General features: G+C 32.1%; 2 protein-coding genes across 2 annotated transcripts; both read left to right on the plus strand.

Moving 5' to 3' along the window:
* Nucleotides 1-9,654: 9,654 nt before the first annotated feature.
* On the plus strand, nt 9,655-11,216 carry LOC116401730 (serine/threonine-protein phosphatase 7 long form homolog). Its single transcript, XM_031880195.1, has 4 exons — nt 9,655-10,249; nt 10,331-10,418; nt 10,491-10,889; nt 10,966-11,216. The coding sequence occupies exons 1-3, from the start codon at nt 9,663-9,665 to the stop codon at nt 10,677-10,679; spliced, it is 864 nt and encodes a 287-aa protein (XP_031736055.1). The 5' UTR covers nt 9,655-9,662; the 3' UTR covers nt 10,680-10,889; nt 10,966-11,216.
* A 732-nt stretch (nt 11,217-11,948) lies between these two features.
* LOC101208870 (nicalin-1) lies at nt 11,949-21,952 on the plus strand. The gene is made up of 14 exons (XM_004139450.3): nt 11,949-12,444; nt 12,966-13,132; nt 13,443-13,546; nt 14,418-14,484; nt 17,067-17,159; nt 17,248-17,412; nt 17,570-17,710; nt 17,829-17,906; nt 19,040-19,152; nt 19,281-19,341; nt 19,667-19,834; nt 20,385-20,486; nt 20,608-20,697; nt 21,309-21,952. Exons 1-14 carry the CDS (start codon nt 12,165-12,167, stop codon nt 21,369-21,371), a joined length of 1,692 nt encoding a protein of 563 aa, XP_004139498.1. The 5' UTR covers nt 11,949-12,164; the 3' UTR covers nt 21,372-21,952.
* Nucleotides 21,953-24,351: the final 2,399 nt, after the last annotated feature.

A 24,351-nucleotide genomic window follows, 5' to 3' on the forward strand; every position in this document is an offset into this window, starting at 1 on the left:
ACTTGTTGTCGTCCACAAACCCAATTAATCAAATAAATTTATAAACTCTAATCTATATGTTTATAGTACGATTATATGTTTATAGTACAACGTAGTATCAGTAGCAGATTTGATCATCACCGCATGAAATCTTAGTATTTTTCACTAATCGATGAATTCAAATGGTCATAGGGGTTGATTGTTGTTGTGATTGCAATAAATTTAAAGAACGTGAATGTAAAAGTGTAATTAAAAGTGGATTCGATTTGAATAAAGATAGCTAGTTTAAGAAATTTAGATTTTACTCATGCTTTTGGTTGTTCATCAAAAGTTTAATTGCATGTTTGATTTTGTCCTTGATTTGTTAGCATAGAGTGTCATGACTACCATCTTAATGCATTAGTTAGGTGGCTAATTAGTTTAGGCATTTAATTAATTTGAATATCCTAATTACTAATTGCTTATATTCTTGCATGGATGCTTTAGATGTCATGAATGTAATTGAATTTAATTATGCAAATCACAAATCCAAGTCTTAGTTCCTAGAAAAGCATCGAAATGGCATAGTTGATTGATAACGCGTATAAATATTCATTATTATACTCTCTTTTATTAGAATAATGAGGTTAAAACGCATAAGAAAGAGATCAAAGTGTGTGACTCGTGTTAAAAATTCATAAATACTCAGAAATACAGCTTACATAAGCATTATACATGTTTTACGCAATTACCATGTATAAACACAGTATAAGTGGGAAAAGAATAAATGAGCAAATCATAGAGAACATCTCGCGTAGAGACAATGCGATGGAAACTCGCTTGGCTATTAACAACCTAGGCGAGAAAATATATCATCACGCGAGGAAAGTCCACTAGAAGACATGAATGGTAGTTGGAATGACGTGACTTTACAGTACCAGAGTCAGTGCTGACAAGATCAAAGGAACATAAGTTTTCCACCTAAAGTTGCCTATAAAATCACTTCATCTACACCAATAACCAGGTATGACGTCTAAACGGACAGCCACACACACAAAAGAGCGCTTGAATGGGTGCAAGGCTCGAATAGGCCATTTCCACTCTTCTTTCTCTCCATTTTTACCCTTCATTATAATATATGTTGTTCATATTGTACAATGATCGAAGGCCTATATTTTTTATACATATATTGCATGTTTACACCTTTTCAATCCATCATTTCTTGACTTTTCACCTGTCAATGTGTTATCAATAGTTAGAGTTGTGATAGGTTCTTGATAAGAATTCTAACTTATAAACATTGTCGCATTAGTTAAGCTATATTAATCATTTGGCCAGTGCCAATTGCCAACTACCCGAGAAGATAAGTAGCAAGAATATGACTAATGCATGCAGGGAGAAGTTTTGCAACAAACTTCACCAACTTCCAACATTTGTATCTCGAAAGATGAACAAGTGCAGACTTTAAGCGCTGAGGGGTTGTTATTCTTAAACGAGAAGTCCTATAAGTATTATAAGCCAAGTCTTTTCGATATAGCTACCCTAATCAAGCACAGTCATTTGCATCCCAAAGGGCGAGCAAGTGTGACATTTAAACTCTTCGAAAGAAGGTCGCCTTAATCATGTGCTGATTATGTAGTTATTTCGCATCAAGACTCTCACATTACTCCCTCACCTAATAATGCATAGACCTTCTTTCACATTTTTCTCGTAACGCAAGTAGTTGGCGAAATACATTGGCCAAGTGATGATTATAGCTTAACTAACTAGATAAACTTTATAAGCTAAGCTTCTTATTAAGAACTTATCATAGACCTAAACTAGATAACACATTGATGATGAATAATAAAGCAATATTGGATTGAAAAGGTATAAACATGTAATGTATTAAAGAATATATAGGCTTTAGGTCACTGTACAATATAAACATATACATTACAAAGAAATACAAAAAAGAAAAGTAAAGAGAATGAACATTACAAGTTAGGGAAGGGGGAAAAGATGAAATTTTCTCTACTTTGTCCTTAAACTCTCACTCATAGTCTAATAGGAGAAGAAGAATAACTTTTACAGATGATGGAAAGACTATTCATTTCCACCAATTCTCTAGGGTTTGGCCCATTCAGGCATGCTTTCCTTGGTAGAGGTGGAGTCCTTTTATATGTAACTTTCAACAAAAAACTTCTATTCTTCTGATCATGTCAGCATCCATTGCAGACTTGTCAAGTCACATCAACTTCGATTACCATTCTTGTTTTCTAGTGAACTTTTCTCGCATGATGACGTAGTTCCTTGTCTAAGGATTGTACTCGCCAAATGAGTTCTTCTCGTGTAATGCTTTACACGCTCTCCTCTACGATTCATTCGTTTCTTATTTGATTCATAATCCATGTGTTAAAACATTGAAGACCAGGGCAAAACATGCTTGAAGACTTATGTAAGATGTATTTCCTAATAATTATGAATTTGCACTAGAAGTTACACGTTTTGGTTCCATTATTCAACCTAAAAGGCCATAATAACTTGTATCTTTACAAGTTATCACACTCCCAAATTTAGAATAATGGTTTTCCTCAAGCATCACTTCATATCACTATTGGAATTTATGTCTAAAACTTGTAGATTGTAAATATAATTCATTGACCGTTATTTAAAAAGTGTTATTATTATAATAAATGTTATTTATTATATTATTAGTTTTATCTTAATAACCTAAATTCAATAAACTAACCTTATAAGTTGTTTGATGAGTCTTGAACAATATGTAGAGACATAGAGAGATTAATGTTCGAGATCATCTTAAAGAATCTATAGTAGGTATAAGGCTGAGTACCTTATCTTGGTAACTTTATGGATGCGGTTCACTTTGTATTTGATGCAAACACAATTATCCAACGCATTCATATAGGTGACATGCGAGTGAGGGTATCTTATGCAATAAGTTTGCATAAGACTATACTACGAAATAATAACCACCAGATGTAACTTCATTAACTAGTTAGGTTTCTATTTCATTAGAATGATCTAGGTAACTTAGTCTTAATCCTGAGTGTATTATGAACTCCTGTTCACAAGTGATTGTTCTTTAATATGTACTGGTGAGAGTGGCTAGATTGCTGGCTCGATATGCTTATCATTTTGGGGACAAAATCGAGTAGTAAGTTGAAAACATAATTATACAAGATGAAATTCACTCATTCCTTACTTTAGGGTAAATATATGAGTGTTCCCTTAAATGATGTCTCTAGGACTTGAACAAAGGGTCTTACCCTCTCTATGGCACGGGAGAACTTTTTGTTTATTAGCTGGAGTATAAATAGGTTGTTCATTAGAGGAGCACTGATATTTAAGGACTAGAGGTAACCTATGGGTAAAACGATGATTTGATCCAACTGGTGTTACAAACACTCGTGAAAGACTACCTTACTGTAATTGGTCTATATTTGTGCACACAAAAATATATGTACAGTGAGAAGAGTTTAACTATGAGTTTTTAGTGAAGTGTACACACAATCAACGAATATTGATTAATATAGTTAATGAGTTCAGCCAATTAATCTCATATCATTGTAGCATTTGATCTGTAGGTTCATTAAGTCCTCTTCCTAGCTCGTAAAGAGTAATGAGATTTATTTATATTTGTTGTAATTTGAAATGTTCAAATTTACTTTGGAAATTAGTATAATGCATTGTGATACATTATAATATAAGGTTTATATATTTTAATCAAACTTTATTATATAAATTTAATTTTGGATATGATTCAAAATTAACTTATGATAGATAAAATATTTGAATAAATTTAAATATTAATTTAATGTGAATTAGATTCATATTAAAATTATTGGTTAGGAGAGAAATTTATATTTGAATATGATTCAAATTTAATTTAAGTTAAATATAAGATATTCAATTAAGCTATTAATTAATTGGATAAATAATTAATAGTTTAGTTTAATTTTATTTAATTAATTTAATTTAAAACTATAAGATATTTGGGAGATATTCATTAAATATGATTTAAATGAATTATTAATTAATTAGTTGATTTGAAATTTTTATTAATTTAATATTTTTTAAATTAATAGAATCTCACAATTTTCTTCTACTTGCTTTCCTACCCCACAAAGAAAATAAAGTTATAAATACGTAGAATAAAACAATCTTTTCTTGAACTAATGATTTTGCTTTTATGCAAAATAGTTTCTCTTTAAATCTTTTCTCATTCCAATTGGTTCCCACAAACCAATCTCAACCCAGATGATAGGAAGGTATTCGATCGATGGTATCTCAAATTCAATGGATTGTAAATTTAAAGACGTCAGTAAGAATAAGTTATCCGTATCTTTTAATTTTAAAAACATGCTTAGTTTTTTATTTAGAATTTTGATTTTAAATATTAATGTACTAGTATTTTGGGATTAACAAATTAAATTGATGAGTGGTTCTCTAAAATATTTGTCAAGGGTTTTTATCCCTTCAATTGGTATCAGAACCATCTGAAATTTTAGTTGAAAATTTTAAATTTTGCATTGATTAGGTGAGATTTTCCAATTATGAATTTGGTTTGCAATTAGATGTTTTTGGTAAAATTTGGCCATAAATTTACAATTTTTTTTATATGATCATGTAAAGACCCTGTATTTTTAGACAATTTTAATTGTAAATCTTGTAAATTAGAGTCCAATTTTGAATTCATGGTGTTTTCCTAATAAACTGTACCCAATGCGCCCAAAATGGATCACCAGAAGACCGCCAATGGAAGGATTTATGCAACTGCACGAAAATCGGAAAAAAAAATTCCACAACGTACTAGGGATAAGAGTGTTGACATCATGATAACGTCAGCTTGGCGTCACGATATCGTTAGCCTGGCGTCAGAAGGCAATAAGGAGAGGTGCGCTAGCTCGACTTGGCGGTAGTGCGATGACACAATATGGAGAGGTGCGCTGGCTCGACTTGGCTGTAGGTAATGGCACACGGTTGCTTTGGTTCACGTAGGCAGCTCCAGTTCAACACGAACAACATGGTTCAACTTTTTGGTACCAGTTTAGCTGTTTTTTGGGTCGATTCAAAATTTTTGGGCCTCTTTTGAAGCTTTTTGAAAGTTTTGAGATCGATTTTGGAGCTTTGGAAGCAATTTTAGGATATTTTAAAGCTTAATTATTGTAATCTATTGCTTTATTTTATCTTAGGGACCAATTTTATAGGTTCAATTGCTATTTAAATGCTTTATGGATGTCATTTACATAAATCACACATTAAGTTAAGCATGTTCATGCATTTTTATATATTATAAATGTTATAATATATGATTTTAATGCATAATTTTGAATTTCATGAGTTATTTAAAGTGTGTTGATATTTTAGATATATGAAATTGGATTTTAAAGTGTGTTGATATTTTAGATATATGAAGTTGGATAAGCATGATGCATGTCATTACTTAGTTATATTTAAATTAATGTCTTGTTTATGCTTGATTTTTTTAATATAAATGTTATATTAATTAAGATAAAAATCAATTTGGATTGAGCATATTACATCCATATATTAATATAATTGTTATAGCATATTACATCCATAGATTAATATAATTGTTATATTAATGTAATGTTTAGCATGTGACATGGTTTATTTCAATTAATTAAACCATAGTGTATTCATATTATATGATTAATTAATTAATTTTATAATAGTTTAAAATTTGATAATTAGAAACCGTCAACCTATAACAAAGAGTTGCATGCAAACGTAGGATCTTAGGATTAATTTATTTTAATTTTAAATTGTTTAAAATTAAATATACCTAGGATCACATTAATTCTAGTAGGATTATAATTGTCTTACTTTAGTTTAATGAAAATAAGTAGGACAAATAAGATTTAAGGTTACAAGAGAACTCTATCGGTAAAGTTCTAAGGCTAGAAATACTTAAGTTAATGGTTTATGGAACACCTCCTACCTGAAAACTGATCTGAAACCGTCGTTGAATAAACCTTATTCTTATTAGCATAAGAAACCACTAGGTAAATTAAATGGTTTAATACACCTAGAAACTTTAAGAGTAAATATGATGTAAGGTTACAAGGGAACTCCACCGGTAAAGTTTTGTCTAAGGCTAGAGATATTTAAGTTGACGATTTACGGAATACCTCCTACTTGGGAATTGATCCGAAACCGATGTTGAATTAACCTTATTCCTATTAGCATAAGGTGTCACTAGGTAAATTAAATGGGTTAATACACGTAGAAACTTTAGAGTAAAGTTTTATTATAAGAGTTATAATAAGAATAGGCTTAGATAGATTAATTTAGCCTGAATTTAGCTAAGTACAACAAATCCTAAATTAATAGAACATTTTAGTGGGAGAAAAATGGTATATAGGATATATCAACTTTTAGCTCTCACGTCTCTAAGAGTTCACACGTGAGATTCATACTCAATTTCGTGTCGCCCTAGGAGCGGCCTCCCTTCGAAAAGTGTTTGCATGAGTTAATAACAAGTTGAATATGAAAAATGTTCATAGTAAGTGGAAGAAGGATGCATGTCAACATATCCTCAAGTCTCCTCCATTAGTTGCATCATGAGATTTCTATGTTCGGCCTGCGTGTCGTTCTGAAGTGACCATCCCTTTGGAGGACCTGATTATAGAAGTCAGAACAACACAAACTCCAAAAATGGATAGGGTTTCTTAGGTTAATCTTCAACAGTTGTCTTTCCTTTCGGTAGAGTGTACCTCTTAGATCTAAAAATGGTAGGGTCACACTTACGGGATGAATTAAGCTAGTTAATGAATCTTGACAAAAAAAAGCGGTAGCTAAGAACTATAGGAATATGAGTTATTCTAGTATTAGTTATTAACTAAAATTGTCTCAATTCAGGAAAAGAGTAGTTGATTGGGGAATGAGTCTATAAAATCTTTCGCTGCCTAGTACTGTTATCCTTTCAACATCAACTTATTTTCCTCTACAAACAGTAGGAAAACTTGTACTTAACAATAATTTAGTGGTTATGTGATGAAGAGGTACATAGTGAGTAATTTGTATACAACGATCATGACGGGTGACCTATCACATAGTTTACAATGACAAACCACCACATAAATCACGTACCATGTGCCACATGTTCAAAGATGTGGACATAAAGAGACCAAAAACAACGTCTCATACTCAATGACACCACAAAGATATTAAATGAATGAAATTGTGTTTCTCGTTTTTAATATATTTGTTTGTGGTAACTGCAAACTCTTTAAAGAATCAAACAATGTTTATACATAAGAGAGGTGTTGGTGGAACCAAATCCTTCTCATTTTATTTGCACATAGAGAACTCATTGTTAACGAGATCATCAATGACCTTAGGTTTGTGACACACATTAGATCATATTGCATATTATGGTACTATCTTCTAAATTATTATTTGTGGTTATAAACGGTGAGACGTTTTATTTATATATATATTTTGTCATAACAACTTATTTGAATTTTCAATTATTACCCAAGTAGTATCAATTTCAAAATTTAAAATGGAAAAGTAGAGTGTGAGTGGTCTCAATTTCTCTTGAAAAGCTACAATAGTTTTAAAAAATTAAGTTTGATTTTAATTAATTAATTTTTAGAAAAAACAAGATTTAAGAAAAAATCATATATCTCAATTAATTAATATAATCTAAAATGGGAAGTAATTTTTGGAGTTTATAAGAAATTTCAGGATTTTTTTTAAAAATAATGTCTTTTGGGAAAGTATTTTCAAAAATAGGTGACTGAAGTCGTGTACGGAGTACACGACTTCCACAAATCGATTTAGTGTCGTGGACCGGGCTTACGACATCCGAGTGGAGTCGTGGACCCGGCCCACGTTTTCTGACTGGAGTCGTGTACCAGGTACACGACTCCCGTACAGCTGGCACATTTTGCCGCGTATGGTGGAAGTCGTGTACCCCGTACACGACTTCCGTACAATGAGTCAACGGTCAACAGTCCAGTCAACCGTAGGGTTCACGGGTGGACGTAGGGTTCAGAGGTAGTGGACACGTGTCGCGCATGCAGGAAGTCGTACGACTTCCCCTATTTTAAAAACCCTAAATTTCTCTCGTTCTGCCTTCATTCCAAACAATTTTTCCTTCCTCTCTAAACTTTTCCTCTTCCTCTTTTTCGTTCTTCCTTCATCTTTCCTCTCTTCTTCCTTCATCTTTCCTCTCCTCTTCCTTCATCTAGTTTTTTCTCTCATTCATCTTTCATCTTTCCTCTTTCTAACCCATTCTTCATCCCAACTTCATCTTTCCTTTCCCCCTCTTCATCTTTTCTCTTTCTATTTCATTCTCCCTTCCAACTTCAAATTTTCTCTTCCCCTCTTCTCTTTTCCTCTCATCCATTTTTCCTTTCAAATTTTCTCTTCCTCTCTTCACTTTTCCTCTTCTATTTCGTCATAAAGGTATGTTTTTCTAAAAATCGTGGACGGCGTATACGATTTTGTTGTTAAAATTATTTTATTTTATTATTATGTTGATAAAATAATTTATTTTTTGTTGTAGGCTTCCCCTATCCTCCATTGTCTCCTATCCTCCATTGTCTCATTCATCTTCACAAGGTATGTTTATTCTAACCCTAATTTTATTTAGATTTGTTATTTTATTTTCTTATTTTGTGGAAAAAAATTGTTTGAATTTAGTTATATTTTTTTAATTTAGTTAGGTTATTTTGAATTTAGTTATGTTATTTTGAATTTAGTTATGTTTTTTTTTAATTTAGTTATGTTTTTTTTAATTTAATTATATTTTTGAATTTAGTTATATTTTTTAATGTAGTTATATATTTGAATTTAGTTATATCTTTTGAGTTTTGTTATATGCCTTGAATTTTGTTATATTTTTTCTGAATTTTGTTATTTTTTAACCTTAATAATAATAATAATAATAAAATTATTATTATTATTATTAAAAATAATAATTATTAATAAAAATCAAAACCTAACCTAATTAATGTTAAATGTACTTTTTTTTCGATTGATTTGACTAATAATAATAATAATAATCATAATAAAATTATTATTATTATTATTAAAAATAATAATTATTAAAAAAAATCAAAAAACTAACCTAATTAATGTTAAATGTACTTTTTTTTCTTTCCCGATTGATTTGACTAATAATAATAATAATAATAATTATTATTATTATTATTAAAAATAATAATTATTAAAAAAAATCAAAACCTAACCTAATTAATGTTAAATGTACTTTTTTTTCTTTCCCGATTGATTTGACTAATAATAATAATAATAATAATAATAATTATTATTATTAAAAATAATTATTATTAAAAAAATCAAAACCTAACCTAATTAATGTTAAATGTACTTTTTTTTTACCGATTGATTTGACTAATAATAATAATAATAATAATTATTATTATTATTAAAAATAATAATTATTAAAAAAAATCAAAACCTAACCTAATTAATGTTAAATGTATTTTTTTTTCTTTCCCAATTGATTTGACTAATAGTAATAATAATAAAATAATAAAAATAATCTTGATTTGACTAATAATAAAAAAAATAATAGTAAAAATAATAATCATTTTATTAATAATTATTATTATTGGGGTTATTATTAAAAAATACAATTATTAATAAAAATCTAAAAGGAAAACCTAATTAATGCATAATAATTTCTAGGGGCTTCCCAAATAGGATTTATGCAGTTGGATTGGCATTTGATTACTGCTCTGGTCGAGCGTTGGAGACCAGAGACCCACACATTTCATATGCCTTGTGGGGAATGCACGATCACCCTACAGGATGTTGCAGTTCAGTTAGGGTTACCTGTGGATGGTGAGCCTGTGGTAGGGTCGTTATTATATGACTGGAAGGTACTATGTGAGGATTACTTGGGAGAAATGAAAGGTCAACGATTGAGCCTTCCTTGGTTGGCAGAACAGTTCACAGAATTGCCACCAGATGCTGATGTAGTGAGCGTTCAAAGATACGCTCGTGCATACATTATGCAGTTAATTGGAGGCTTTCTATTTGCAGACAAATCAAACACCCTGGTCCACTGTATGTTCCTCCCGCTTTTAATTAATTTTGACCAGGCTGGTACGTATGCTTGGGGCGCTGCATGCCTCGCATGGTTGTATAGGGAATTGTGTCGAGCGAGTAATGCACGATCTTTAGAGATTGCTGGCCCATTAATATTGTTGCAAGTATGGGCGTATGACAGATTTCCTATTCTGGCACCACAAGTACCAGTTGAGGTGTCAATTGGTCGACCTTTGAGTTTCAGGTATTTTATATATATATATATATTTTTAGTAAAATTTGCAGGGTTTATAACTTATTAATGATTTCATTTCTCACATTATAGATGGAGCGGCGTTATACCATTGTCAGAACTGTCCGCAAATATGTTGATCACCTACCGAATGTTTTTTGATCGGCTGATCAACTCTCAGGTAGTAAAATATTATATCAATATTGCGTAGGCATGTTTTTTGTTGTTTCCTTATGTTCGTTTTTTTTAACAGATTAATTGGACACCATACACGTCCCACATTATGGCATTGCTTCCACGTCAATGTCATAACGGTCAAGCGATGTGGACATATGTGGGTCCTATGATTTGCTTTCATCTCGTTGAGAAGCATCAAGCAGGTCGTGTATTGCGACAGTTCCATATGCTACAAATGCCACCAGAGTTTTGCTCCACAGATTAGGGCCTACACCAAATTGATTTAAGAGGCAAGCACGATCAAGATTGGAGTAGGATTCATGCAGAGCATATAGCAATGTGGCATTCACGAAATACTTTTTGTGCCGAAGCAGAAGCAACACAGAAGCCCACAGTATCAGATAACTACTTTTCCTGGTACACGTCGATTACCCGACGCTTCATGACACCTGATGGCGCTTACTGTTATCGCATGGTAATAGTTTTAATATGATTTATAAATTTAATACAAGCATGAACATTTTTTAATTATATTATTTACAATCGTTCAGAATAATTTTGTTGAAGACGTACGTCGAGTCTCCATGGAAAACAATTTTGAAATTTTTAGTCCAATGTGTGACGAAGTCATGGGAGATATAGACAGCCTTGTTCAGCGGACTCGACGTTTAAATGTTGCCGACACAGATCGTAGACGCATTCGACGGCGACGACGACGACAAGGCGATGATGTCGTAGAGGGAGATGGGGAAGCTTCTTAAGTTGTATAATTTAAGTGTTTTTTAAATTTTGCTAGAACTTATTCAAGTTGTATAAATAAAAAGTTGAACTTTTTTAAATTAATTATAACTTAGAAGTTGCTAATATATGATTTAGATGTAGGAGTATTCTTAATAATATCAATATATAATATATATTTTTTAAAAGTAGAGAACCAAGTATTAAAAAAAACGTTCAAAATTCTTATAAGATATCACTAATGATGTGTTTACCTTTGGTTTATTTTTTTAATTTGTTCATAATAAACATAAACTACCAAAAATTTGGCCATTTAAACAAAAACTAATTTTGTTAATCTTTTAAAATATAATAATTTTACAAACATATATTTAGGAAGTCGTGTACCCCGTACACGACTTCCGTCCACGTGGGTCAAACTCGTGCGTACGTGGAGCGAAGTGGTCAAATGTGCTGACATGTGCATTTAGGAAGTCGTGTACGAGGTACACGACTTCGTTCAATTTCATTTGGAAGTCGTGTACCCCGTACACGACTTCCTTCAATTTCAAAAAAACACCTATTTTTGAAAATAGTTTGGGAAACAACCTTATTCTTATAATTTATTTCCTAACAACCCTATTTTTCAAAATACTTTCACAAAACACATTATTTTTTAAAAAAATCCGAAATTTCACATTGATATTTTGTGTTTTCTAAATAAAAAATGAAAAAAATGAAAAAAATGAAAAAAATGAAAAAAATGAAAAAAATGAAAAAAGAAATAAAAAACTTGACTTGCGAAAGAGGCCCTTACTCAACAAAGGTTGGAAGGTCAAGTGAGGTGTATGCGGGCGGTGGGCATCTCTCCTCAACGGCGAGAAGAGCAGCAAAAGCCGCGAGCCGATTCAATTTCCATGTGCTCATCATCCATTTTATTCTAATCAAAATTCCCTTCCACTCTCATCCTTTTTCTTCTCATATCTTCAAACGCCATTTCCTCCCTCAGTCTGAAGCTCCAGATCTTGCATCCATGGCTCCTCGTAAACCCCGCGAGCCACAAGTTTTTGATTCCTTCTACCCTGTCCTCGCCTTAGTCTTCATTCTAGTTGCCTGTGTCGAGCTCTGTGACGCTGCCACCGTCGTCGATGTCTACCGTCTCATTCAGTATGATATCTCTGGTGTTCCCTTTGGATCCCGCGCCGCCACACTCAATCACCATGCTTCCTCTCTTCATTTTCCAACTGGTGCTGATCTCTCTCGTACTGTTCTCATCATTCCGCTTTGTGAGCTCAATATGACTTTTCTCCAAGGTACCACCATTCTTCTCTTTTTTTAACTACACTTCCTACTTTCTTAGCTACTGGATCGTCGTCGTTAGTATTTGGAGATTTTAGTAAATCAGTTGTGAACTGGATTCAGCTGTTTTGGGGTTGAATTACTCAGGTCATAGTTACAAGTGTAGATAGTCTCTTTTGTGAAGTTTTATTGGGGCGAAATTTCCACGATGAGCTGGATTTGATTATACTGAACTAGTTAAAGAAGTTGTTCATACTTTGAGTATTTGTATTCAAAGGTTTGATCTTCTTTCTATTACCAAACAGTAGTGTGTTTGCAGACTTGAAGAACTTTGTTAATCTAATTTCTTCTCTATTTGAAGGAAGAAGAATATGATTGTAGGCTTTGCTCTTACTTTTTAACTTTTAACGTATCAGACATCCTGTCTATTTTTCTTAGTGAGGAATTATATGACCTATATTTTATAAGCATTGTGGGTTTACTACTTCCCTTCTTTCTTCTGTTGATAACCGGGCTATCTTTTTGGTCTTGTCAGAATGTATATCTCAGAAAAAGCGTCTGGGAGGTCTGTTGGTTTTACTTCCCAGGATTCTTGGTTCGGAAAGCCTGAAAAATGATGACATTAAATGTCCAAATGGAGAGGGGGTGATCAAGGGTTTATCGGTTGAACTTGAACGGTTGCTCGTACATTCTACTATACCTGTGAGTGAAATGAAAATAACTTCTGGTGATTCTTCATCACTTCACTAGACATTTTCTATGTTTATTCATTGTGTGCTTATTCTGAATTCTGTTTTATATCATGTTCCTTCTATATATGGTTTGAAACATTTAACCATTTAACTTTCATTTATACTCATCTGAACTTTGTGGTTCATTCTACATTAAATGAATGCACGTTATCTTTTCTTAGTTTGTGAATTATGACCACCGTCTCGTATTCCTTTACTTCAATTTCTTTTTCAGTTTCTGTAATGTGTTTGCATTTCTGAGAGTTTCTATGTTGTTCCAGTATCCTGTATATTTTGCTTCAGAAGGTGAAGATATTGATGCTGTTTTGGCTGATGTCAAGAACAATGATGCCACTGGTCAGCTTGCAACTGCAACTACTGGCGGGTTAGTTGAATATATTATGAAATTTTGGGTGATTTAGTGGATTTCAATATATTTTTATCAGTTTATGTAGTTTCTACTATGTTTTATATTTTAATTCTGATTTTGATATGATTATTAAGGGTTATTATTATTATTTTGCTGCAAGCATAAACCAAACCTTCTTTTGCAACAGACAACAACATTAAGTTAGAATGTTAAATTATATTATGTTTCTCTTTATCTTTTATTTTCGCTACTGTCTCCAATTTTCCCCTTAATTACCTTCGTCAGTTCCTACTTTTGCATAAAAGATTGGCAATGTTTATTCTGTTAACTTCTTTTATTGTTTAATTCATACCCAAGGAATTTTTGGTAATTCTGATCTTGGGGTGATGTTAATTAATATTTTGTTTTGAAAAGTCATAGAAGTTGATAAAGTTTCAACATTTCTTCAATAACTTATAGAATTGTTTTGGATTAGGGCTGTCTTTTGTAACTGGGTTTGAGGTCCTTTTTGTTCTTGGGCTTATTTCTTTATATGCCTTTGAATATACTTTCACCTCTCATTGAAAACTTGGTTTTTTTAATTCAATAAACCAAAGTATGATTGTTATTCATTTTCTTTTTTGGTGTAATTTCTAATGTCTTGACACTTTTTGATGTATTGTAATTTACTTGATACTAAAAAAACATCCATCAACCTATATTGATTTGATGTCACATCATTCAGTTTCTCATTAAAAAGGTACTTTCAATGTCAACTGCCATTGTGTCATTTGCAAGGGCTTTTATCAAATAATTTCATATTATCGAGAATCTTTTTTTCTCATAAAGAAAACTTGAGAGCTTGAGGATAAGTAGACAATTGCTAATATTCTATGTATTCATACAGGTATAAGCTTGTTGTTTCGGCAGCAGAACCAAGGAAACTCGTATCTTCCACTATTACAAATATTCAGGTATCTTTTTCAGTTTCCTTAACATGTGAACGCCTAGAGTTATTCTGTTATTGTATATAATTATTTGAAAGCTTTTACACAGGAAAAGTGGTTGGATTGTTGATCTTATAGTTGTATATATATTTTGGTAAGAAACCGAACTTTCCTCGAGCTAAATGAAGGAATATACAGGAGTGCACACACGTACACGCACAAAAGAAAAAGCCGAACATGCATGAACTATAAGAATGGGCTCCAATCCAAAAAATTCAAACCAATGTCACAAGTACAAAAAGGCCGTAGTCTTGCTATGCAAATTTTGGCTCTCAATCCCTAGGCCACCAACCACCACCGACCACTACTCCCAGTTAACCATGTGAGATCACCATCCCATAAGAAATTCACATCACTCACTTGTTACATAGTTTCTTGCTGGTCGGATGGTTCTTGTGGTTCGCCTCCGAGTCTAAAACAGAGTACATACGGTTTCCATTCCTTTGAGTGGATGTTGTTGGGTGGGGTCAAAAACATTTCTAGAAATCTTGGAAAGACATTTGATATGAGCTTCCATCCTTTTTTTATTTGGTCTAGTGTTTTGTGGATGATAGGAGGGAAACTTACTTTTGGGAGGGTTAAGTGTGGGGGAGGGGGGATAGAGTATAGACCCCTATTCTCCACATGCCCTTCCTTATTTCACTTGTCCTTGATGAAAGATTGTTTTGGGGCTAATGTTTTGCACTCTTCTAGGAACTTCTCCTCTTTTCCCTTGTCATTCTTTATCAGCATAGGAATGTGAAAGTTGTGGCTTTCTTATCTTTGGTTGGGGAGTTTGAGCTTATGCAAGGGAGGGAGGATGTTGGTTTTAGGAGCTTAACCTCATTGTGGGTTTTTCTTGTAGCTCATTCTTCATTTCTTCCAGTGCTTGTTTGAACCCTTCTTTGACCAATGAGTCTACTTTTTCAATTATGTGGAAGATGAAAATTCCAAGGAATTTTCGATTCTTCGTTTGGCAGGTCATCCTTGGAGGAGTCAACACTTTAGATCAACTTACTAGAAAGATGTCTACTTTGATAAATAAAACCATGTTGTTACATTTTCTGCAGAGGGTGGGGAAAGATCTTTTGGGTGTTTGACTTTCAGTATGCTAGACACAAAGGGTATAGGAAGATGATTGAGTAGTTCTTTTTCCATTTTCCTTCTCAAGAGAGGAGTTTTTTGTGGCAAGGAGTTTGTGTTGTGTTGTGGGTTTTGTGGGGGGAGTGGAATAGAACCTTCAGAAGGGATGAGAGGGACTCAGACCTTAGAAATGTTTGGTCCCTCATTAGATTTTGTGTCTCTTTGGGCTTGAATGACAGATTTTTTGCAATTATTTCTTAGGTCTCATTTCACTTGATTAGATCCCATTTTTTAGTTGGCTTTTTTGCTTGGTCTTTTTTTTGGATGACTTTATGTTCTTTCTCAATGGCAGTTCGGTTCTTTATAAAAAAAAATTAAATCTCTATTTGGATAAGTAGGATAATATGTAATTTTATTCAAATATACATTAATTATTCTACTTATACAAACACAGACATTTATAAATCGTTTGCTGACAGATTTTTTGGTCTCATTAGGGAGTTCTGGTTCCTTTTCTTTTGGTCCTCCTTGTTCATTGTTTGATAGAGAAATAGTGGAGGTTTTCTCTCTCCTGTTTTTGCTAAGGGAGTGCGATTTCAGGATTGGGAGAAAAGACTTCTGAGTTTGTAGTTTTTCTTGTAAAGTTTTCTTTTGTGGCTTATTGGACCTTCTCTTGTTAGCGAGCTTGCCTTTCTGCTCTTTGGAGGATAAAAACTCCAAAGAAGGTTAAGTTCTTTACGTGGAAGGTCTTACATGGACGAGTTAACACTCTAAATTGACTCTCGAGGAAGTTTTCCTTGTTAGTTGACTCGTTATGTTGCATTCTTTGTCAGAAGGTGGAGGAAAACTTGGATCATATTCTTTGGACATGTGAGTTTGTGAGATATTTTGAGTTGCTTCTTTCAAACTTTTCGGTTTCGTGCTCTTTATTATTTTTAAGTTCTTGGTTACTTGAGAATGTGATGAATATGAAAATTTGTGGCTTAGCTAGGAGTTCATTACGTTTGGATACAGTACACTTTAAGTTATGTTTTTTTAGTACCCGAGTGTTCTGTAGTTACCATCTTATTGTGTTATTGAGTTGTTGGAGATCCTTTTATAATCCTTTTGAGTCCCTAGCTTTTTTTGGGTCCCCTATTCCCTTATTAGTTATCTGACCCCTCTGTCAAATATATTGGTTAAATTAAATTTAAAATTTCACGTGGCATTCATTTCAAGGTTCTCTCCATTGACTCTTGAGGAGGATTGGAGTAGAGAAGTCAACAAGTCAACCGAGAGGTCGTGTGTCAAGAATAGTGTTGTAAAACTGCAAATTGTGTATTTCCCATATAATTTATCATTTCCCTTGGTGTATTTATGCAGTCTGTGTTCTGTTATTGAGGTGCTGTGATTAGCTTTGTTCTCCCTTCATTTTTGTGTCTAATTCTTTTTAATAGTGTTGCATTGTTTTACCTTTATTTCTTTTTTATTTTTTTAATTGGTGTCAGGGTTGGCTTCCTGGACTAAAATCCGATGGGGATGCTAGTCAACTCCCAACAATTGCTATTGTAGCATCATATGATACATTTGGCGCTGCTCCTGTATGTGACTTGTTTAATGCACTAACAATACCTACCATATTTTATCTATATTTTATATAGACGATGTGGATCATCTCTCTGGTTGTAGGACTTATCTGTGGGAAGTGATAGCAACGGAAGTGGAATTGTTGCACTTCTCGAAATTGCAAGATTATTTTCTCTTCTTTATTCCAACCCTAAGACAAGAGGAAGGTACAATCTACTTTTTGGACTCACTTCTGGCGGGCCTTACAACTACAATGGGACTCACAAGGTTTTCATCCTTCTTTAGTACATACAATCATTGTAGTTATTACTTATCATTACAATATATTCTATTTAGTTGAATATCTTCATTTTGATTATTATTTAATTTTTTTCTATAATTGTTTATATTTGTTGTCTATTAATGTAAAGTATTGCTTTCCCAGTGGCTTCAAAGCTTTGATCACCGTCTCCGTGAGAGGATTGACTATGCTATTTGCTTAAATAGTATTGGTTCATGGGATGACAAATTATGGCTGCATGTCTCCAAGCCTCCAGAAAATGCCTACATTAAGCAAATCTTTGAAGTAGGCATATGTTCTTTTAAAATGTTCATTGTCATGTAATATTAAAAAAATGTTGATGTCTTAGTACTGTGTTGTTTATTACAACATGCTGATTGTGGGTGGCCTGGACTCTCTGTAGGATTTCTCAAATGTTGCGGAGGATTTGGGCTTTAAAGTTGATTTGAAGCACAAGAAGATTAATATTTCAAACCCTCGAGTGAGTTAAATGCTAATACACCTGAATTTTTTCTATTTTTATTTTTCTTACAAAATTAATTTTCACATGAAGAAATATTATGAAATTCAGTTATTGACATTTGTAAAATGTTATAGAATCTAAAACATTATATTGAAACATTACCGAAATAGAAAAAGAGGAAAAAGGGGAGAGAGTTTGAAAGGTTATTCTCTCCCCAGGACTAGTCTGAATCCCACCTACCTGTTACAGTTACACGCATACATCAGTACCTAGCCACCTACACGATCTTCCTTCAATAACACCTGAGGCTGTCCCATACCCTCATTGTCCTCCTAACAAAATTCTCCCATCCATAAGCTTCGTGCTACCACACCATGCAAATCTAATGGGTTGGCCTAGCGGTAAAAAGGGGGACATAGTCTTAGTATTAACTAAGAGATCATGGGTTGGTTTAATCCATGGTGACCATCTACCTATAAATTAATTTCCTGAGTTTCTTTAACACAAAAACGTTGTAGGGTCAGGCGGGTTGTCCGTGAGATGAGTCGAGGTGTGTATAAGCTGGTACGGACACTCACAGATATAAAAAAAAGCATGACTTTAGCATTTATATTCCTAGTCCCTAGTCCCTTGACAAGTGCATTTTTCAAATGTCATGTTACTTACCCACTTAATAGAAAGCAAAAAAATGTAACAAGAAATTGGCAATGGCCAATGTGGACAGCATCATTTGTCTTGTGGCTTGGATAAACTGGCTCAAACTAAAGTGGGCATGCTTTTTATCTTATAATTAGTCAATAGTCAAAGCCAACCCTGGATGCTTTTAATAATCGTATCCTGTTGTCATTGCTCCAAGAAAAGGATATTTCTAGGATAATAGCTACATGTACCAGCACAGAGGAGACACTCTTTTTTTCTTTTTCTTTTTTCCTTTTATACAGGGGTGGGAAAGGACAAAACAGGAGTCATAGACTTTTGACAACTGACCTAATTTACATTGCCATCATCACATTTTTCATAATGATGTGTGCTATTTATTTAATCTTTGTTTCAAAAGAGTGTTCTAGGTTTCCCTTAGCATAGTATACAACTCTTTTGTTTCTGATTATTATTTATTGTAGCCCCTTTGATAAATCCTTTGTATGCTGTAGGTAGCCTGGGAGCATGAACAGTTTTCAAGATTGAGAGTAACTGCTGCTACCCTTTCTGAACTCTCTGCTGCTCCTGAGCTCTTGGAAAGGACTGGAGGTTTGGGTGACAACAGGTTCTATTTTTAAAAAATTGATCAGTTTATCAGAGTTTCCTACTTCTGTTCCACTTCCATGTTTGCATGTGTGCAAGCCATATTTATTTCTGAGTGATGTGTACTCTGACATGACTAACTTCCAACAGATTGTTTTTGGACGAGAGTAAAATTGCCAAGAGTATCAAGTTAGTTGCCGAGAGTCTTGCAGTAAGTTTTATCAGTCTTCTTAGACATAATCTTTAAGCTAGTTCTTATCATATTTATGCGTTTCCTGTTTCCAACTGTGAGTGTTCGTTTTTGGCAAACAAGAATTCATTTCAAGTTCAGTATGTTTAACATGAGATATAGCTAGCTTCTATTGTTATTTATGAGTGGACACGAATACATGACTTACATTATTAATGCACATTTTTCAGATTTCCAGTATATTTTTATATCGTTTTTCAGAATTCTCTAGTGCATCTTAACAAAAAAAAAAAAAAAAGGAAAAGAAAAGAAATCTCTAATGCACATTTCTTTGCATTTTATGCAGAGGCATATTTACAGATACGAAGGAAAGAATATACAAGTATTTGCAGATGATAGTAGTTTGGCAATCAATCCAACTTTTATTCGGTCATGGTTGGATCTTTTATCACGAACGCCTCGAGTTGCTCCATTCCTGTCGAAAGACGACCCTTTCATAACGGCATTAAAAAAGGTTTTATATTATAAACAAACTCGTGCCAGTTGATACCATCTACTTTCATTTAGCTTCGTGTACTGTGTTGACCCAAAGATTGATTGGCCATCTGATAGAAAAAAATAAGATATTGTTCTGAAATGTATTTATGTTCTACTGGCTCCTTTTCGTTAAAAGGTGACTCCTTCCTTTGTTATTTTCATTAGAAAATGTTTTATATCATTGGAATAAAATTGTCTGTTGTTACCATTCTTGCCGCTTCATTTAGCTCAACCTAAACATATTGCTTGGTAACGTGCTTAAATATTCTGACTTTGGAGAAATTGCAACCTTCTATTTGAAATTAGTTTTTTAAAATCTTGACTATTTTTGATATGGCAGAACTACTACGGTTAGTGCTGATCCATATTTTCCTCTCATCTTTGTCTGATACAAAAGCTTGAAATCTATTTATGAAATGCAATATTATAGTGGTGAATTAGTCTGGCTGGAGTGACTCATGCGAATGCTTGATTCACGTTATCTCACTCTCAGCCATCATGGAATAATATGTTTCTACTATTTTCAGGAACTGGAGGTCCATACCCATGATGTGAGCTTGCAACATGAAGTATTTGAGGGGATATTCACCTTTTATGGTTCAACTGCAGCTAAACTTCACGTATACCAGGTACTTTGCAGATAAATTGTGAACTTGGCTCTCTAGTCGGTTGTTGGTAACGTGTTTTGGTCCTTTGGTGTTTTTTCTTGACTTCAATCTAATAAGCAAAGCTTAATGTTTGTTGTTTCAGGTTGCTAGTGTGACATTCGACTTGCTTTTGCTTTTGGTCTTGGGATCTTATTTAGTTTTACTCTTCTGTTTCCTTGTGATCACAACCAGGGTATGTTGTATTATTTACTCTTTTAATTTTAGAGAATGATCTCATGACAGAATTCCTTAAACATAAATTAAAAAGATAAATGTCTATGTGTGCATAAAAGGGCTCTTTGGACCTTTTCTATATCAAGCACTCACCACTCAAAATTATAGAGCTTGTTTAGAATATAACTTTCCAAGCGTAGGAATAACATAAATATGGTATTGGAAAAGTTCAAAATACACCAGACTGTTTTGTGGAAGAACACTTGGTGTTTTTGGCTTGAGTGCTTAATTGTGAATCACTCAAAAACACTAATCTACATTGTTAAAAGAAAGCCGAGGGAAAGGTTTAGGCTCTTCGCCTAGCTTTGTCTCTTTCTTTTCTCGTTGTTGAAACTCTTTTTTTTCTTTCTTGTGAAAGAGTTGATGTAGTGGATAATATGGAAGTGATTGTCAAAAATATTTATTTTAAAAGCACTCTTAAACACATCTTGAGTTTGGAATGACTTGTGAGGATATTGTTTTTAAGTAAAATATTTGTTCATCTCCTTTGGAACACGCTTGAAGTGTTTCGCTTTTTCTTTTTTCTTTTTTAATTGTACTCCATACTCACAAAATTTATCTGTTCCATAGGGTCTTGATGATCTGATCAGTTTATTTAGACGTCCTCCTTCCCGAAAAGTAAAAACAGCTTGATGAGTTGAGTAGATTTTGATGCTTGGATTTGCATCATTGCCACCCGAATTTTTGCAATCTAGATTAGACAGGCCTAACGATGGGGTCCAAGGTGTCAAACCAATCATCATCAGAGCTGGAGGAACTGAAGGGGATTTTGATGCTTGAATTCCTCGCAGGATTCTCTGTTTCTTTCTTTTGACATCCTTTAGTTGTTATATCATCTGTGACATAAAAACAGTTATGAGAACTCTCGAGGTGCGATATTTTTTTCTTTGCTCTCCATATTCCTACTGTTTAACCCTCCATTTGTGGCTTCCACTTTTGACAATGATTTTTTTCCCCTTGGAATTTGTTGGGTCTATTATTTCTTTGCTCGGTTGATGTTAGTGAGTCGCAGGCAATAGATTCAGTTCAGCAGTTAAGAAAATCTTTCTCAGAGAATATGTTGAGGTTATTTATTTATTAGCATTGTTATTATTTCACAGTTGTCTCGTGGTCTTTTCCCCCTTGTTTTGTTGATTATTCTGTTTTATCAAATGTTTCAGTGGCATAGAGTTAAGTTACTGAGAAATAATACAAAGATTTCATCCATTGCTACACTCATCTAGAATTTTTCACTTTTATATTATAAATGATATCTTAAATCTTTTCAATACTTTTGTGGATTGTTGCAGCTATGCTTTTAGAGAAAATAGTCATTTATAATTTTTTAATAACTGCATCACAAATGAAAAGGATGCGGTTGTGGAGATTAGCAGATATCATTTGATACACATTGATAGCATGGGGATTGTGTTAGTGTATGGAAGCAATTTTTTTTTATGATTTTAGGTCAATTTTTATAGATATAACAAAATTTACCGTTCGTTTAACAATTTAAGAAAATTATTTTTTTTCTTTAGAATTTCATATTTGTCCTTACTAGTTTGTAACGATTTTTTAGAATTCAATTCTGATTTTTCTTCTCGATTCTTTTACTTTCTTTTATAGTTATTCATGTCTTTTTTAATATATTTTTCATTTGAACCATTCTCTTATTCATCATTTTCGTTTTCAACGGTGTTCTTTCTCTTCTTTGTTATTTTTGTCATCAGCTTCCACCATCAATATTGTTTACTCAATATTGTTAGATTGATTTTAAATATCGTTTTTGTTTGAATTGTTTAGATGATTATAAAATCGCGTTAAGAATTCTATCTTTTCATATGAAAGATTGTTTTTGTTTTGTTTGTGGAATTCTTTTCATATGAAAGATTGTTTTTGTTTTTGTTTTTGTTTGTGGTATGGATTGTAAATTTTGTTTTTGTTTTAAATGTTTAAAATATTTAAGTATTAATGTAAGACATTCTGTGTTTCATTACGTTAGTTTGAAGTTTTTTTACTCGTTTATATTGAACTAAAATTTTATATTTTATTATAAAAATTGTTTTTGTTAGGGGTGTAAGAATTTGAGTTGAATTTGAATAACTCAATTTTTTATTTATTTTTCGGGTTAGATTGGATTACAGGTTGGAAGACTGAAAAATTCGGTTCAATCCAACCTAACTCGAATTAAAATAATATATATATATTATTTGATAAAAATTTATTATATGAAATTTTGAATTATGTATGTTTGAAATTTAAGTGTAACAATTTTGAACTTTTATAACTATTAGAAATTAGAAACGAAAAATAAAAATCAGACAAAATACCTAAATCTAAAATGAGACAAAAGACTTAAATCTACTCTAAAATTTTATAAATGTCTTAAATTATTGTTTATTTTCTTGATTAGGTTTTCATATACTTCTAGAACAATTATAACCTTACCATAATTATTAATTATATATAATTTTGCAAATTAACTTTACATTATTTTCTTATTTATATTATATTCAATTATTAAGTAAATAATAGCTTCCTTAATTATTAATATATATATATATATATTTGTATTTATTTGGATTTGTTAATGGAATATTTACGCAATAATTTAAATATGGTATAAATTATTATCATATATGGTAATAATATTTTTAATTATAGTACAAAATAATTACTTTCAATTTCATGTCCAAACCAAAAGCTTTTTTCTCACGATCCATCAATTCCGACGTCGACTTTCTTCTTCGATTTTTATTTCAAAAAATTGTTTTCTTCTTTCCTTTCGATTTGCTACAGAATATACAATTAGTTTTTCCTTTCTTTCATTTTTTGTTTCGTATATTCTTTCTTCTTCCGTTTCTAGCATATTTCTTTTCCTAAAAATTTTGTTCTTCTTTCGTTTCACACCATATATTTCGGTCATGTTTTTTCTATTTTATTTAATTTTTATTATTGAGTTAATATTCCTATCCCGTTCAACATAGATTTTTTTTTAAATGTTCCGTCATTTGTATATAATATGGTATACCGGTGAAAAATAAATTTATGTTTTATGATTTGCCACATGTATACTACTAGATATATTCAATAATACATACACATATTTTTTTTCGTGCTCTGTAATTTTTTTCTATTGCGTATATATACCAATATATACATAGATTATATATTTATTTAATATTTTTTTATTTCTTATATATATGTTATTGAATAATTTATTTATGTTTTGTGATTTGTTACATATATACTACTGCATATATTCAATAATACATACATATAATTTTTTTCATGATTTGTAATTTTTTTTATTGCATTTATATACCACTGTATATATAGATTATATATCCAATCAATATTTTTTTTTGGATTCTTACATATATACTACTACATAATACATATATTTTATGTGATTTGTTATATATAGATTACTTCATATATTCAATAATACTTAAATGTTGTTATCTTAAATATACTCAATATCCCCTAATGTATTTCAAATACAAAATGCAAATTTTTACTAACCTTAAATTTTTACCAAATTGTTTTTCGAAAGATCACTATACCAGTTGGCTCACATTCTATAAACAAATTGATATAAAAACTTTTCATTCATAAAATATGCATTGTATTA

The sequence above is a fragment of the Cucumis sativus genome, chromosome 1 (genome assembly GCF_000004075.3).
Source record: "Cucumis sativus cultivar 9930 chromosome 1, Cucumber_9930_V3, whole genome shotgun sequence".
Taxonomy (NCBI): Eukaryota; Viridiplantae; Streptophyta; class Magnoliopsida; order Cucurbitales; family Cucurbitaceae; genus Cucumis; species Cucumis sativus.